The sequence below is a fragment of the Ostreococcus lucimarinus genome, chromosome 4 (genome assembly GCF_000092065.1).
Source record: "Ostreococcus lucimarinus CCE9901 chromosome 4, complete sequence".
NCBI classification, from domain to species: Eukaryota; Viridiplantae; Chlorophyta; class Mamiellophyceae; order Mamiellales; family Bathycoccaceae; genus Ostreococcus; species Ostreococcus sp. 'lucimarinus'.
The window spans coordinates 240,869-254,370 of NC_009358.1; the positions used below are offsets into that span (position 1 = coordinate 240,869).

The 13,502-nt window shown below is 58.7% G+C and overlaps 12 protein-coding genes across 12 annotated transcripts; 7 read left to right on the forward strand and 5 right to left on the reverse strand.

Moving 5' to 3' along the window:
• Nucleotides 1-62: 62 nt before the first annotated feature.
• OSTLU_86947 (predicted protein) lies at nucleotides 63-398 on the forward strand (the record flags this gene model as incomplete). The annotated part of the gene is made up of 1 exon (XM_001417148.1): nucleotides 63-398. A coding segment is annotated over one exon (336 nt), but the record flags the coding sequence as incomplete, so codon positions are not given.
• Nucleotides 399-672: 274 nt separating this feature from the next.
• OSTLU_14946 (predicted protein) lies at nucleotides 673-2,676 on the forward strand (the record flags this gene model as incomplete). Its single annotated transcript, XM_001417149.1, has 1 exon — nucleotides 673-2,676. One exon carries the CDS (start codon nucleotides 673-675, stop codon nucleotides 2,674-2,676), a length of 2,004 nt encoding a protein of 667 aa, XP_001417186.1.
• An 83-nt stretch (nucleotides 2,677-2,759) lies between these two features.
• On the reverse strand, nucleotides 2,760-3,482 carry MGE1 (mitochondrial GrpE-like protein; the record flags this gene model as incomplete). Its single annotated transcript, XM_001417416.1, has 1 exon — nucleotides 2,760-3,482. The coding sequence occupies one exon, from the start codon at nucleotides 3,480-3,482 to the stop codon at nucleotides 2,760-2,762; it is 723 nt and encodes a 240-aa protein (XP_001417453.1).
• A 326-nt stretch (nucleotides 3,483-3,808) lies between these two features.
• Nucleotides 3,809-4,417, forward strand: OSTLU_31060 (predicted protein; the record flags this gene model as incomplete). The annotated part of the gene is made up of 1 exon (XM_001417150.1): nucleotides 3,809-4,417. One exon carries the CDS (start codon nucleotides 3,809-3,811, stop codon nucleotides 4,415-4,417), a length of 609 nt encoding a protein of 202 aa, XP_001417187.1.
• Nucleotides 4,418-4,462: 45 nt separating this feature from the next.
• On the reverse strand, nucleotides 4,463-5,428 carry OSTLU_94219 (predicted protein; the record flags this gene model as incomplete). The annotated part of the gene is made up of 1 exon (XM_001417417.1): nucleotides 4,463-5,428. The coding sequence occupies one exon, from the start codon at nucleotides 5,426-5,428 to the stop codon at nucleotides 4,463-4,465; it is 966 nt and encodes a 321-aa protein (XP_001417454.1).
• A 925-nt stretch (nucleotides 5,429-6,353) lies between these two features.
• OSTLU_94220 (predicted protein) lies at nucleotides 6,354-7,622 on the forward strand (the record flags this gene model as incomplete). The annotated part of the gene is made up of 2 exons (XM_001417151.1): nucleotides 6,354-7,313; nucleotides 7,401-7,622. 2 exons carry the CDS (start codon nucleotides 6,354-6,356, stop codon nucleotides 7,620-7,622), a joined length of 1,182 nt encoding a protein of 393 aa, XP_001417188.1.
• A 172-nt stretch (nucleotides 7,623-7,794) lies between these two features.
• On the reverse strand, nucleotides 7,795-8,246 carry OSTLU_31063 (predicted protein; the record flags this gene model as incomplete). The annotated part of the gene is made up of 2 exons (XM_001417418.1): nucleotides 7,795-8,028; nucleotides 8,226-8,246. The coding sequence occupies 2 exons, from the start codon at nucleotides 8,244-8,246 to the stop codon at nucleotides 7,795-7,797; spliced, it is 255 nt and encodes an 84-aa protein (XP_001417455.1).
• A 90-nt stretch (nucleotides 8,247-8,336) lies between these two features.
• On the forward strand, nucleotides 8,337-8,705 carry OSTLU_92580 (predicted protein; the record flags this gene model as incomplete). The annotated part of the gene is made up of 1 exon (XM_001417152.1): nucleotides 8,337-8,705. One exon carries the CDS (start codon nucleotides 8,337-8,339, stop codon nucleotides 8,703-8,705), a length of 369 nt encoding a protein of 122 aa, XP_001417189.1.
• Nucleotides 8,706-9,030: 325 nt separating this feature from the next.
• On the reverse strand, nucleotides 9,031-10,329 carry OSTLU_2301 (MFS family transporter: organic cation; the record flags this gene model as incomplete). The annotated part of the gene is made up of 1 exon (XM_001417419.1): nucleotides 9,031-10,329. A coding segment is annotated over one exon (1,299 nt), but the record flags the coding sequence as incomplete, so codon positions are not given.
• Nucleotides 10,330-10,729: 400 nt separating this feature from the next.
• sodA (Mn-Superoxide dismutase) lies at nucleotides 10,730-11,520 on the forward strand (the record flags this gene model as incomplete). Its single annotated transcript, XM_001417153.1, has 2 exons — nucleotides 10,730-11,371; nucleotides 11,464-11,520. The coding sequence occupies 2 exons, from the start codon at nucleotides 10,730-10,732 to the stop codon at nucleotides 11,494-11,496; spliced, it is 675 nt and encodes a 224-aa protein (XP_001417190.1). The 3' UTR covers nucleotides 11,497-11,520.
• A 178-nt stretch (nucleotides 11,521-11,698) lies between these two features.
• OSTLU_9151 (predicted protein) lies at nucleotides 11,699-12,058 on the reverse strand (the record flags this gene model as incomplete). Its single annotated transcript, XM_001417420.1, has 1 exon — nucleotides 11,699-12,058. A coding segment is annotated over one exon (360 nt), but the record flags the coding sequence as incomplete, so codon positions are not given.
• Nucleotides 12,059-12,243: 185 nt separating this feature from the next.
• On the forward strand, nucleotides 12,244-13,476 carry OSTLU_31069 (predicted protein; the record flags this gene model as incomplete). The annotated part of the gene is made up of 5 exons (XM_001417154.1): nucleotides 12,244-12,295; nucleotides 12,425-12,906; nucleotides 12,985-13,101; nucleotides 13,157-13,257; nucleotides 13,314-13,476. 5 exons carry the CDS (start codon nucleotides 12,244-12,246, stop codon nucleotides 13,474-13,476), a joined length of 915 nt encoding a protein of 304 aa, XP_001417191.1.
• Between the last annotated feature and the right edge of the window lie 26 nt (nucleotides 13,477-13,502).

Sequence of the window (13,502 nt, forward strand, 5' to 3'; positions counted from 1 at the left end):
TGGAATCTCGATCGAAGGCGAGATAAGACCTTGAATGAGCGCGAGACTGACCGAATGATCGCTTGTCGGCTTTGTACGATGCACAGACGTCATGGAGACGCCCGAAGGGTATTGACTCTCGCGAGCGCCGCAAGTTCAAGGGCTTGCCGCCGATGCCCAACATCGGTTACGGTTCGGCGAAGAAGACGCGACACTTGTTGCCGAACGGTTTTTTGAAGTTCGTTGTCCACAACGTCAAGGATCTCGACCTCCTTCTCATGCACAACCGCAAGTACTGCGCTGAGATTGCGCACAACGTCGCGACCCGCAACCGCGCGGCCATCGTCGAGCGCGCTCGTCAACTCAACGTGAAGGTGACGAACGCGTCTGCTCGTCTCCGCAGCGAAGAAGACGAATAAATGTCTGGGTCTTCTTAGCCAACTTAGGAGCAGTGTCAGCGAGGAGGGTGTGATATTTGGGATAGAGATTTTGTTAGAAAACGTTCAGCGAAATCAAAACAGTACTTTGAGCGCTCGCCACGCCTCGCGCAGCCTTCTCAAACGCGCTCGCCGTGCGTCTCACGCCTGATTTAGTTTTTATCTTGCTCGCAGTGTTGGCCCCGTCGCTCTGGCGACTCGGTGCGTGTCGCGCGTTCGCCTTTTGGCCGCAGAGCGCGCCGCGGCGCCAGCGAGGATGTCAGACGCCCTTGACGGCGCTGACCGCGACGCCAGCTCGACGAGTGATCGTCCCGCGGCTTCTTCCCTGGATACCGTGCTCGAACTCGAGCGTTTCGTCGATGTCGACGACGACCGCGCGGTGTTGGCAGACGATTATTCCAACGACGTCCCCGGGTCTTCCGAGCTCGATTTGACGTCTAAATACTGCCGAGACTGCCACGTCGCGAGTCAACGGTTGTATCACGTCGCTGCACTGTCGCGCGTGTGCGAACGGACGCTAGAAGACGACGTTGGGGCGTTCCCAATCGATTTAATCGCAGAGCTGGCCGAGGATGATGACGACGATGTGCGCCGAAGCGTGGCCGAGCAACTCGACCGATTCGCAGCGTGTGTGGGGAGGTTGAGCGAAAGATTAGATCATGTATGCGCGATTAAACTGCTCGGAGTGACTTTTATGTTGATAGAGGATGATCGCGAGGAGGTTGTCAGCGCCGCAGAACAAACGTGCGGCGCAGTGGCTTCGTTGCTGTCACCCGAGAAGCAACGCAGTTTGTTGCTTCCAACGTTGAAATCGTTCTCGGAGAGCGATGAAGAAGAAATTAGAATGAGTGCGGCGAAGGTGCTGGGGAGATTAGCAGCTGTTGTCGGCGTAGAGATGACGAAAAGTGATTTGCTGCCGAGTCTGTTAAATTTGGCGAGTGACGCAGAATATAGAGTTAGAGAAGCCGTCGCCTCCGCGCTGAGCGACACATTTGAGATTTTAGATGCTAACGACACGTTGGAATCGACTTTGCCGACGTTTGCGCGCTTGTCCAGGGACAGTGTATGGGCAGTCCGAGCCACATGCGCGAAGCACGTCGTGCAACTCGTCAGAGCGGTGCCGACGGACAGAATGCTCGACGTTGCTTCGGAGACTTTCGAGCCTTTGGCCAATGACGTCAGCTTCAAAGTGCGTACAGCAGCGTTGGAGCAGCTCGGGCAACTTATTTTCGCGTTGAGCTCTGTTGAGGTGCCGACTATCTTTGTGGACTACTTCACGAGCATGGCGGAGAGTTCGACAAGCAGCAGCGCGCTACAAGAAACTTGCGCATACAACCTACCAGGCGTGGTGCTCTCGTTGACATCAGCGAGATGGACAGAATTACGCCCGGCGTTTCGATTGTTAGCCGCAAGCTTGAATTGGAGAGTCCGTCGAACGTTGGGTTGTTCGCTTCACGAGATAGCGACCATCATCGGTCGAGACAACGCAGAGAAAGATTTACTACCAGTGTTGGAGAGTTTTCTAGAAGACACTGACGAAGTCAAGATCGGTGTGATTGAACATTTGAGTGAAATCTTCGCCGTCATCGGTTCGGCGTCTCGGCTTTCGCTGATCCGACTTTTGTCGACCTTTGAGTCGGAGGATGCCGAAAAGATCGGGAATTGGAGGATTCGTTTTGCGTTGGCCAAACAGATTCTCCCCGTGGCCGAATTGTTGTCTGGTGCGGCTACTGCTGAGTTTATCGTGCCAATCTTGCTCGCGTATTTAGATGACACCGCGGCCGTTGTGCGCGAGAAAACCGTCGAGATCGCTGGCAGAGTTCTCTTCAACGCGGCGAGGGAATTGTCGTGGTACTCGGAAACCATCGTGAACGCGATGTCTTCCATTAAACTACTCGCCACGAGTCACAGATGGTCCGACCGCAGAGCATACATCAACATTTGCCTCGCGCTCGCGAGAGAAGTCGAGCAACGATTCGTGGTAGATGAATTGTTACCGCTGTTGGTCATGCTCGCCGAGGATTCCGTCGCGGCGGTTCGAGTGGCTCTGAGTCACTTCTTAACCGAAGTTCTTCGACTCGATCCCACATACATTTCTCTGCCGGATATCAGCGCGGCGATCATCATACTGAAGGCTGATAGCGACCCCACGGTAGTCGCTGCGGCGCAAAGCATGAAGGCCGAAGCCGAGGCGAAGGTGAAGGACGACGCTGCGTTCACGTCCGCGCGAGACGTGCGTTTTTCCCCGACAGGCTTGTGATCCTCCATAAACTTAGTAGTAATTGATTTGTACTTTATTATGTAAGCTATGCTAGCAGTAAGCGCGTTGTTGTTCTATTTCATTCACTGATACACCCCTACCTCAGCCGCGCGAATCACGCGTTCGTGGAGCGAGTATCCCGTCTTCGTCACCGCCGCCACCGTGCCCGCTTTAGCGTCGGAACCTTCGGGTATAGGGACATTAAAAAGAGCCATGTGCGAATTGGCGTCGAATTCTTCGCCTTCGGGGTTGAACTTTGTGACACCATGCTTTTTAAATGCCGACAACAGCGTCTTCTCGGTCATCACCACGCCCTCATGAAAGCTCTTGAGCTTTGTCTTCACCTTCTCCACGTCGTTTTCATCGTCGTCTACGGTCACCGTGGCGATGGCGCGATCGAGATTATCGGCGACGTCGAGTAAATCTTTGCAGAACCCCTGAATCGCAAACTTTTTCGCATCCTCGGCTTGACGACGCGTGCGTTCGCGCAAATTTTCCATCTCCGCCATGGTTCTCAGAATCCTATCCGTCAAATCAGCCACCTTGGCGTCCTTCTCCTCCAGCTCCCCGCGAAGTCGCGAGACTTCATCTTCGCCCTCTCCATCGCCCTCGGCGTCCTCCCCACTCTCGTCCTCCGCCGTCGTCTCGTCCTCCGGTTTTCCTTCACTCGCGAATCCACGCGCGCGCGCCCCTCCTCCGAACCCCTCCTTCCCGAGCGCCCGCGTCCACGCGCATCGCTCGCGCGCCGGCGTCTCCCACCCACCGCGCGCGCTCATCTCGCGTCTTCCCATCGCGCGATCGTCCATCGCGCGCGCGATCGTCCGCGTCGCGCCGCGCGTCGTCGTCGTCGTCGTCGTCCTCGTCGTCGTCGTCCCCATCGCGCCCATCGCGCGCGCGCCCCGCGCGAGCGCGCGTCGCGCGGCGCCGCCCGTCATCGTCGACGCGGTCGCGCGTTCCCTCGGCGCCGACGCGCGTCCGTCGCGCGCGTGTGCGGCGCGACGGACGACGGACGACGACGACGGACGATCGAATCGACCCGTCGGCACCGCCCGCCGACCCAAACCCTAGCCCTCGTGCGAAATCGCGATTCGGGGAGTCGAAACGACAGAACGAGGCCTCGAGGCTGGCGAGGATGGCGACTTCGGTGGGCGCGGGGGGAAGGTGCGCGAGCCAGGGACGCGAGGGATGCACGTTTTCGAGTCGGTGCGGACATCGAGCCGCGCGAGGACCGCAGTGCACGGGCGTCGACCGCGGGGTGGCGTACTACGAGACGGCGTTGGAACGCCTGGGGGCGACGGGGTTCGCGCGCGTCGGCGTGGCTTCGCGGGAGGCGAATTTGGACGCTTCCGTGGGGGCGGACGCGCACGGGTACGCGTTCATTCAGAGAACAGGGAGCGTGGTGCACGATCGAGCGCCCGCGCCGTACGCGGACGCGCGCGTGAAGGAGGGCGACGTCGTCGGCGTTTGTCTAAATCTCGAGATTTCAGACGCGCAAAGTTGGTTCGCGAGGATTTCACGCCGACTACGACGGCGTGACTCATCGTACATCGAGTTTTATCTCAATGGTTTGTCTCTCGGACGTGCGTTCGTAAACGAAATCACACCAGGTACGTACTATCCGTGCGTCTCGCTTTTCACGATGCCGCATCAGATTGAGCCGGCGACGGTTCGAATGAATTTCCACCCACCTTGGATCGCGCCGCCAAAGTCGCAGCTCCAGCACCGTGGGTTCGGCGAATGATACACAGCGCTCAATGCATCGATAATTACATTTCCTCCAAAGAGTCTAAAAAGAATACACCTTCGACGTCTGCTTCTCTTCGGCGAAACGTCGAGCGAATCGCTCGTTTCGTTCGACGTCGACATCGACAAATGCAGACGATACGTCTCCGTCGCCTAATCTGGATTTTCGTTCGCTAATTTGAGCCTCTAGTTCTGCCCGATGTCGGAGACTCGCTTCGGTCGCCATGCGAAGCTTCTCGTCGAGTTGACGCCTCGCGAGCTCCATGTCTTCCTCGTTTGCCCTGCGCCACGCGAGCTCTTCCTCCTTCTCCGCGCGCTTCTTCGCCTCGGCCTCGGCGATTTGTTGGCGACGACCATCAATCACATCCTTCATCAACTGTTCTCTTTGATGTGCTTCAAGTTCTTCGCGCGCTCGCAATTTTCTTTCGTGCTCCAGTCGCGCCTCCTCGACAGCCACGTCGTCTATTTCTTTGTTCGCGCGCTTCTCTGAAGTGAGCTCCTCTAGATACTTTCGGAAGAGGATCTCTTCCTCGCGTCGCCGAGCGACGAGCTCGGCGTGCTCTTTGGCATGTATGCGCTCCTCTTCCATCGCGTTTTCAACCAATCGAGCGTCGCACGCCCGTTCCTCCTCGAGCGCCGCCAACGACTCCAACTGCCGCTCTGCGTTCGAGCGAAGCAAGTCCGCGTGGACTTGGCGCTGCCTGAGCGCTTCCTCCCGCTGATTCGCGGCGTCGATCGTATTTTCTTGTTCCCATCGCGCGTTCAGTTGCGCCCGTTCGTAACGTCGCTCCTCTAAGCTTGCGAGTCTGTCATGCTCTCGCGACGACATTTGCTCAAAGAGCGCGCGCGAATGCGCTTCTCGCGCCGCTTTCAACGCCGCATCTCGTTCATCGATGCGCGCCGAATCCTCCGCGCGAAGCGCGGAAATCGTTGCATTTATTTTTTTCTCGCGCTCGGCGTGTTCCACCGCAAGGCGCCTTCGCTCTTCAACCTGCGCTTGTCGACCCATTTGCACTTCATTCGCCAAAGCCGCGCGAGCGCCGTCGCGCGCCGTCTTGTTTGACTCTTTCCACTTTTTGTAAGTCATCTCCTCCACGTGCTGTTTCCGCTCCTCCTCGCGCTTGGCCAACAATTCGCGCGCGCGCGCCTCCAATTCCATCCGTCGCGCCGCCGCGCTGACGCGTTTTCCCGCCATCTCTTCCTCGTATCGCGCCTCCTCGCTCGCCAGTTTGACTCGAAGCGCGTCTCTTCGCCGCGTCAGCGCCGCCGCCCGCTCCCGCGCTCTTCGTTCGTGTTCTCGCGCCTCGATCGATCGCGTCTCCGCCTCCGGCGCTCTCGATCGCCAATTCACGTCTTCCTGTCGCTCTCGCAGCGCCTGGGTCGCACAAACAAAAATCCACATTCGTCACTCCGGTTCGTTCGCCTCGCGCTAAGTTTAAACTGCAGTCAACGCGCGCGTGGCTGCTGATTGATTTGATTCATTCGCGTCGTCGTCCGTCGTCTCGTCGTCTGTCGATTTGGTCGCACCTCGGCGTATTCGCATCGCGCTTCGTGTTCTCTCTCGCGTCGTCGCATCCGCGCCGCGTCCTCTTCCGCGTGCGTCGGCATCGGGTCCACGTCTTTCTTCCTCGCACCGCCTCGCGTCGCGCACTGTCGCGCATCGCGACATCGCGACGTCGAATCGCGGAGACGCGATGACGACGCTCGCGGACTCGTTCCTGGCGGATCTGGACGATCTGAGCGACGACGACGCGCGCGACGGCGACGACGACGCGCGCGCGCGCGCGAACGCGAACGCGAACGATGCGACGGCGCGCGCGGGGACGACGGCGGCGGCGCGCGCGGAGGATTTGGACGACGTGGCGACGCTGACGACGACGGAGAGGTATCTCAGGGTGACGCGCGCGGTGGACGAAGCGATGGAAAGGGATGGGATGGACGGCGCGACGACGACGGCGTCGGGAAAGCGCGCGGGGGCGATCGACGAGGGCGCGGAGGCGCTCGTGGTGGAGTGCAACGCGCTCACGGTGGAGGTGGACAACGAAGTCGCCGTCGTGCATCAGTACATTAAAGACAGGTATAAGAGTAAATTCCCAGAGTTAGAGTCCTTGGTGCTGCATCCGATCGATTACGCGCGAGTGGTGAAGGCGATCGGGAACGAGATGGACATGATGGGGGTGGAATTGGACGGCGTGTTGCCGTCGGCGACCATCATGGTGGTGAGCGTCACGGGATCGACGACGTCTGGACAACCGCTGAGCGAGAGCGATTTGGAGAAGACTTTACGCGCGTGTGATCGAGCGTTAGAGCTCGATGAGGCGAAAAAGAAGATGTTCAACTACGTCGCCACGCGCATGGCGGACACGGCGCCAAATTTGAGCGCAGTATTGGGAAGCGACATCGCGGCGCAGCTCATCGGCATCGCCGGCGGCTTGCACGCTCTGTCGAAAATGCCGGCTTGTAACGTCCAAGTTTTGGGGTCTAAGAAGAAGGCGACCGCGGGCATGTCGAGTGCATCGGCTGTGCGAGCGGGAGATTTGCACGCTGGCTTCATTTACGACTGCGACATTATCCAAAAGAAGACGCCGCCCGCGTGGCGAAGCAAGGCGGCTCGTCTGATTGGCGCAAAGTGTTCGCTTATGGCGCGCGTCGATGCGTACGGGGAGTCCCCGGACGGTGCCACTGGGAAGAAGTTTGCCGAAGAAATCATGAAAAAAATTGAAAAGTGGCAGGAGCCGCCTCCCGCGCGAACGGCGAAACCTTTACCCGCGCCTGGAGTCGAGCAAAAGAAACGCCGAGGCGGTCGCCGCGCGAGAGCGCTCAAGGAAAGATACGGTCTCACGGACATGCGCAAGGCGGCGAATCGCGTGAATTTCAACGAAGTCGAAGAAGAGGTGGGATACGATGGCGAAGGTCTCGGCACGCTGGGTTCCGCCGCGGGCTCCGCCGCCGTCGCCGGCAGAATGCGACTCGCCGCGAAGGCGGCCAAGCTCATCAAGACGGATAACAAGGGCGGAAAATCCACGTTTGCTAGCACGGCTGGGACGTCCGGGATGGCATCTAGCCTGGCTTTCACGCCGGTCCAAGGAATTGAACTCGTAAATCCGAACAGAACGGCATCGGATGGTCCAGTCTCTGGCACCGACAGCGTCTTCTCCGAGCGCCGCGGCTTTTCAAACGTCGCGCGACAGCTCAAGCGATAACGAACGCACAGAGGATTACGCCTAGAGAATTGATGAATACAAAAATACAAATTCTAGTCGTCGGATGCGCCTGATATGATATCGGCGTCGTCGCAGAGCTCGCGCTCCCGGCGCGACGACGCGTCACGGCTCGGCGCGTTCCGCGCGACTCGTTTCCATCCCCGCGTCGCGGTTAAAGCTCCACGCGCGCGGTTTCCCTCTCCTGCCCCGGTCTATAAAAGCCTCGCTCGTTCAAATACGTCTCCACGCGCTCCACCGTCCACTCGCTCGTCAGTTTCGCCGTCTCCACGTTGTTCCCGCGTTCGTCTTGCATGTGCAGCGACGGCGGGTGTCCCGGCGTCCACGTCACGCCCACGCGTTCGCCGTACCCCCCGACCTCGACGACTTCCTTCAGGAACGTCTTGATCTCCGGGAGGCGGTTCAATTTTCATCCCGGGCACGATTGGAATTGCGCCCGCGCGAACGCGCCTTCGCCCGCGGTCCCGCGCGCGACGCGCGCGAGCGCGACGCACGCGGCGACGACGCGCGCGGCGACGACGCGACGCGCGGGACGACGACGCGTCGTCGTTCGCGTCGTCGTCGCCGTCGACGTCATCGCCGAACGCGCGACGCGCGATGTCGCATCGTCGCGACGTCGACGTCCCGCAGACGCTCGAGCGCGCGTTATCCGCATCGGCGTCGCGGCATCGCGCGACGCGGACGCGAGGTGCGATGATGCGCGCGACGACGACGACGACGACAGCGACGACGACGACGACGACGACGACGACGCGCGCGAAGACGCGCGCGACCACGCGCGCGACGCGACGCGCGCACGTCGCGCGCGCGAACGCATCGCCCGACGGGGACGCAACCAAAGCCGCGTGCGCGGGGTCGTGCGACTCGTGCGGGCTGGCGAAGGAGAAGATGCAGTGCGATGGGAGCGGGCGAATCCAGGGCGGGATGGGGGCGATCCCGCTGTTCGCGTGGTGGCCGATCAAGGCGTACAGACCGTGCCCGGGATTGATCGATAACGGGGGGGTGTACACGCGAAAAGGCCAAGACGTGAACGCGATTTTGTGGGGGGAATCGGGGAAGGATTAATCGTGTTTTGCCTAGGGAACTATCGTGTTACAACAACAACAACATCGACAAGATATATCGCTAATGTATCGCTAATTTAAAGCTGCGCGTTTTCGTCGTCTCCGATCGCTGCGGAGTCGACGTCGCCTTGTTCCACGAGACGCGCGAAGCCGACGTCTCGCGCGCCGGCGCGACCGGCGCCGCCCATGTTTTGTCGAGCCGCACCCGCCAATGATTCCTCTATCACGATCCCTTGAGTCTCGGGTAATGTAAGCGTTGTTAAGCACGCTGATGCGGCGACGAGACCGAGAACGACGGGAGGAATCGCCGCACTGATAGTTTGCGCGAGAATAATCCCAGGCGCGATGATACCGCCGACGCGAGCGGCGAGCGAACACGTTCCCAGGCAAGCCGATCGTACGATGGTGGGAAACAACTCAGTGGTGTACAAGTAAATCATGTTGAACGATCCAGCGATTCCGAACCGCCCAATCATCGACACGAAAACCTGAGACGAACCGCTAAACATCGAGCTCGAGAAAACACCCACGGCGGCGGTCCCCATAAGCACGAGCAGCGTCATTCTTCGTCCGAGTCTGTCGACGTATATTTGCGCAAAAACGTGCGAAGGAAACTCAACGATGCCACTGATGAACGTGTTCATGTATACCGACCCACTCAAAGCATCAACGTTGAGTGATAACCCGTAATACACCATACTCGTGACGCAGAAAATGTACGCCATGGCGACGAGTCGCTGTCGCAACACCGGATACGGGAGCACCGCGGTGACGTTCAAACCTTTCACCACGCGAGTTTGCTTCAGCGGCGGCAGTCGACCAGTAAATTTCGGGTTCCCTCTTGCGAGGTGAGTCATCACTTCGTGTGCCTTGTCAGCCTTCCCAGTTGCCAAATACCAACGAGGAGACTCCCACAGAAATTTGGACGATAGCGCGACGTACGCCAATCCGCTGAGTCCACAAAATGTGGAAAAATTCCTCCACTTTGGCATCGTATACGCCACCGGGGCCATCAGCGCGATCCCTCCGGACCAAAAGTATTGCGTTGAGATCCCAAGGACGGCTCGCCACTTTATTCCGAGCACCTCAGTGCACAGGACGTAGCTCGCCACGCCGAGCCCGCCGCAACCGAATCCACGCAGCATCGTGCACCAAAAGTACGTCCAGTAACCACCCGCCATCGCCCCGAGCATAGCGCCCGCGCTCGCCAACGCGGTGGAGACGTATAGGCCGAATATGCGCCCTTTGCTATCGGCGATCTGGCCCAAAATTCCAGCCCCCATCAAGAAACCGACAAAGAAAATAGAATTCGCGAGTTGCACCTTGTACTCGTGCGCGCACACCAAGTCCCACTCCGATACGATTGAACTCTTCGCGTCTACCCACGTCCAGAGCTCTCTGTCCATGGCGCATATATTTAATAATTTTCCACTGTCCCCGTCCAAGCATCCGTTCTCCGTCGCGCACTTCCAATCAACCTCGCGCGCCGTGAACACCGACGTCAGCGTGAGAAACGCCGCCGGGAGCCACGCGACGGAGCTCAGCGCGAACTGCGCGAGCTGCGTGTGATTCGCCTGTCCGATGCGTTCGTCGAACAATTCATCAATCGTGCGTTCGTTTCCCTCGTCACCGCAACCACCGTCGTCGTCGTTCGCGAGCGTCGTCCCCGCGCCCTCGTCGTCGCGTCCTCGTCGTCGCTCCGCCGCGTCCGCGTCCCACGTCGCCGCGACGTCGAGCTCGACGTCGACGTCGTCGACGCTCGCGCGCATCGTCGTCGTCGTCGTCGTCGTTCGCGTTATCGAGACGACGCGCGAATCGGGTCCCGGCACGGCGACGCGACGCGTCGCGCGTTGACGCGCGCCGAGAAGATTTGATTGATGGATTTCGATTTCGATTTCGATTTCGATGTCCGCCGTAACCGTCGCGACCGCTGTGGGGGTAAAAGTAAAAAAGCGCGCGACGGCCCGATGACGCGACTTTTTACCGCACTCGACGACGGACGACGGACGACGACGGACGACGACGATGTTGAGTCGAGCGGTGACGACGAGCGCGCGACGATGCCGCGCGTTGGCGTCGTCGCGCGCACCGACGCGCGCGTTCGTGAGCGCCAAGCTTCCCGATTTGGACTACGACTTCAGCGCGCTCGAGCCGGTGATTTGCGCAGAGATCATGGAGATTCATCACCAAAAGCACCACAATACCTACGTCACGAACTTTAACATCGCGCAAGAGAAGTACGCGGAAGCGGAAGCGAAGGGTGATTACGCGGGGATGATCGCGATGCAGCCGGCGATCAAATTCAACGGCGGCGGACACGTGAACCACGCGCTGTTCTGGAAGTGCCTGACGCCGCCGAAGGACTACGCGCTTCCCGAGGGCGAACTGCTGAAGATGATCGAGCGCGACTTTGGATCGTTAAACGCGATGCAAGATAAATTTACGGCAGCCACAGTGGCCGTGCAAGGCTCTGGTTGGGGCTGGTTGGGCTACGACAAGGCGAACAAGAAGCTCGCCGTGACGACGACGGCAAACCAAGACGTCTGCTTGAGCACGGGACTGACCCCGATCCTCGGTGTCGATACCTGGGAGCACGCTTACTATTTACAGTACAAGAATCTTCGCCCGGATTACGTCAAAAACCTGTGGAAGATCATCAACTGGAAGGTATGGGACATCGGCGAATCGAGGCGAACACACCAGGGCGCCGCGAAGCCGTAGACTGACGAAATCGCGACAACTTTTCTCATCCCTCGCAGAATGTCGGTGAAAACCTTAAGAGCGCAATGTAAACAAACTTAACAAAACATTTCCTCATAAATTACTCTTCTTTCATTATTATTGGCTTGCTTGTGCATCAATCAGGCTACGAGATACAGAGCGCGCTGATAAAATCTGTGTTGCTATGCTATGCGCGCCTCGACCTCAGTCCATGCGTTGCTCTTCCTCATCCGTGCTGACGTCCTCGGCAGCTTCTTCATCGATTTCTTCCAACTCGATGTCTTGTTCGCCCTCGGCTTCCATGATCACCTTCACGCACTCTTCCCGCTCGTTGTGCATCGCTTCGTCCAGCGGCGTTCTGCCGGCTTGATTGCAAACGCTCGCGCTCCCTCCTTTGTCCAGGAGCAGTTGCACGATATTGGCGTGACCGTTCAGACACGCCCAGTGCATGGCCGTGCTACCCTGATCGTTCGTCTTGTTCACGTCCGCGCCGTACTCGAGAAAGAGCGATACAATTTCCACATGCCCATTCGCGGCGGCGAACAAAAGTCCGTCGTACGCGTCCGCGAGCGCGCCTTGGTCCAAGTACGCCCGACACTCGTCGAACTCACCGTAACGCGCCGCATCGGCCAACGCCTCGCTCAATTCTTCCGCCGTCGACATCGGAAACGCGCGCGCCGGCGAATGCGAAAGCGCAGTTTCCATCGCCGCCGACGCGAACTCCCGTGTGGCGCCAATCTCGCAGGTCTTCGCAGAGTCGTTATTCACCAGCGTCCACGATGAGCGCCTCGGCGCGCGTCGGGCGATCGACGCGCGCGATGGAGACGAAATCAAAGCCAAACTTCATCGTCGGCTTCGCGTATTTACTCGGTGCGTCACGACGACGACGGCTGCGAGAACCGTCGCGCGCGATGCGCGTCAAACGACACCAACGACATCGTACGCGCTCGACGCGACTCGCGTCGCGACTCGACTGACGACGAGGTTTTCATCGCGAAGCGACGCAACTCACGTCGAAACTTTTACCGTTCTTCATCAACACCCTGGTGGCCCGCCGACTCACGCCGGAGGAGTTCGGCGTTCCAACCGTGCACTTTTATCTGCTGTCCACGGCGATTCTCACCACCCGCGAAGGCTTTCGTCGAGCACTGATGAGAGATTCCGTGAAGGACGCCTCGCTCGGGTACGCCTGGCTCGTACTTCCGATCGGTGGCTTTCTTTCCATCGTCATTCCTCTGGGCGTGATTTGGTCGCAAAACATATCCACCCGCGAACCGTACGGCTTGGCGCTACTCTACTACGGCGCCGCAGCGTTCATCGAACTGTGCGCGGAGCCATATTACATTCGAGCGATGCGAATGTCGGCGTTCAAGCTGAGACTATTCGCAGAAACCACGTCCACGGTCCTTAGAAGTGTCTTGACGTACGCGCTGGTTTCAGCGAACCAAAACAACGTCGTCATGGCGTTTGCGTACTCGCAGGTGAGAGTTAATTTTATTTCACGCGGGAATTAAATCACACCGCATCGTACCGCGACTGACGAGAATTTCGTGGTGCAGTTGCTGTACGCCATATCAATGGCGGTGATATACGTATGTGCTACGACGAAAGCGCCGGAGAAGTCGATGTTGAGAGATGGTGCAACAGTGCAATTAATTGGTATTTTTTCTCTTCAGGTGAGTGATTTCTCGTGCACAAAACGCGTCTCGACTCACGATCACACATACGCAGGCTGTGTGGAAGCTCGTTTTGGCGGAAGGAGAAAAGGCTGCTCTTATAGCCGTCGCCGCTGCGGATGAAGTCGGCGTCTACGGCCTCGTGGCTTCCCTCGGGTGAGTTGGAACTATTTCGATAATTAATTAATTGTCGACTAAATATTTTGAAACAGCGCGGCATTCGCACGATTGGTGCTACAACCTTTTGAAGAGGCGGCGTTTGTTATTTTCACGCGCAGTGTCTCTTCGAAGTCGCAATCATCGAAGGAAAAGGAAGTCTTCAATGCATTATTACGCGTAGCAATTATTTTCGGGAGCACGGCGGTGAGTGTGTGATCTTACGCGAGCCTGTCGTCTTTGAA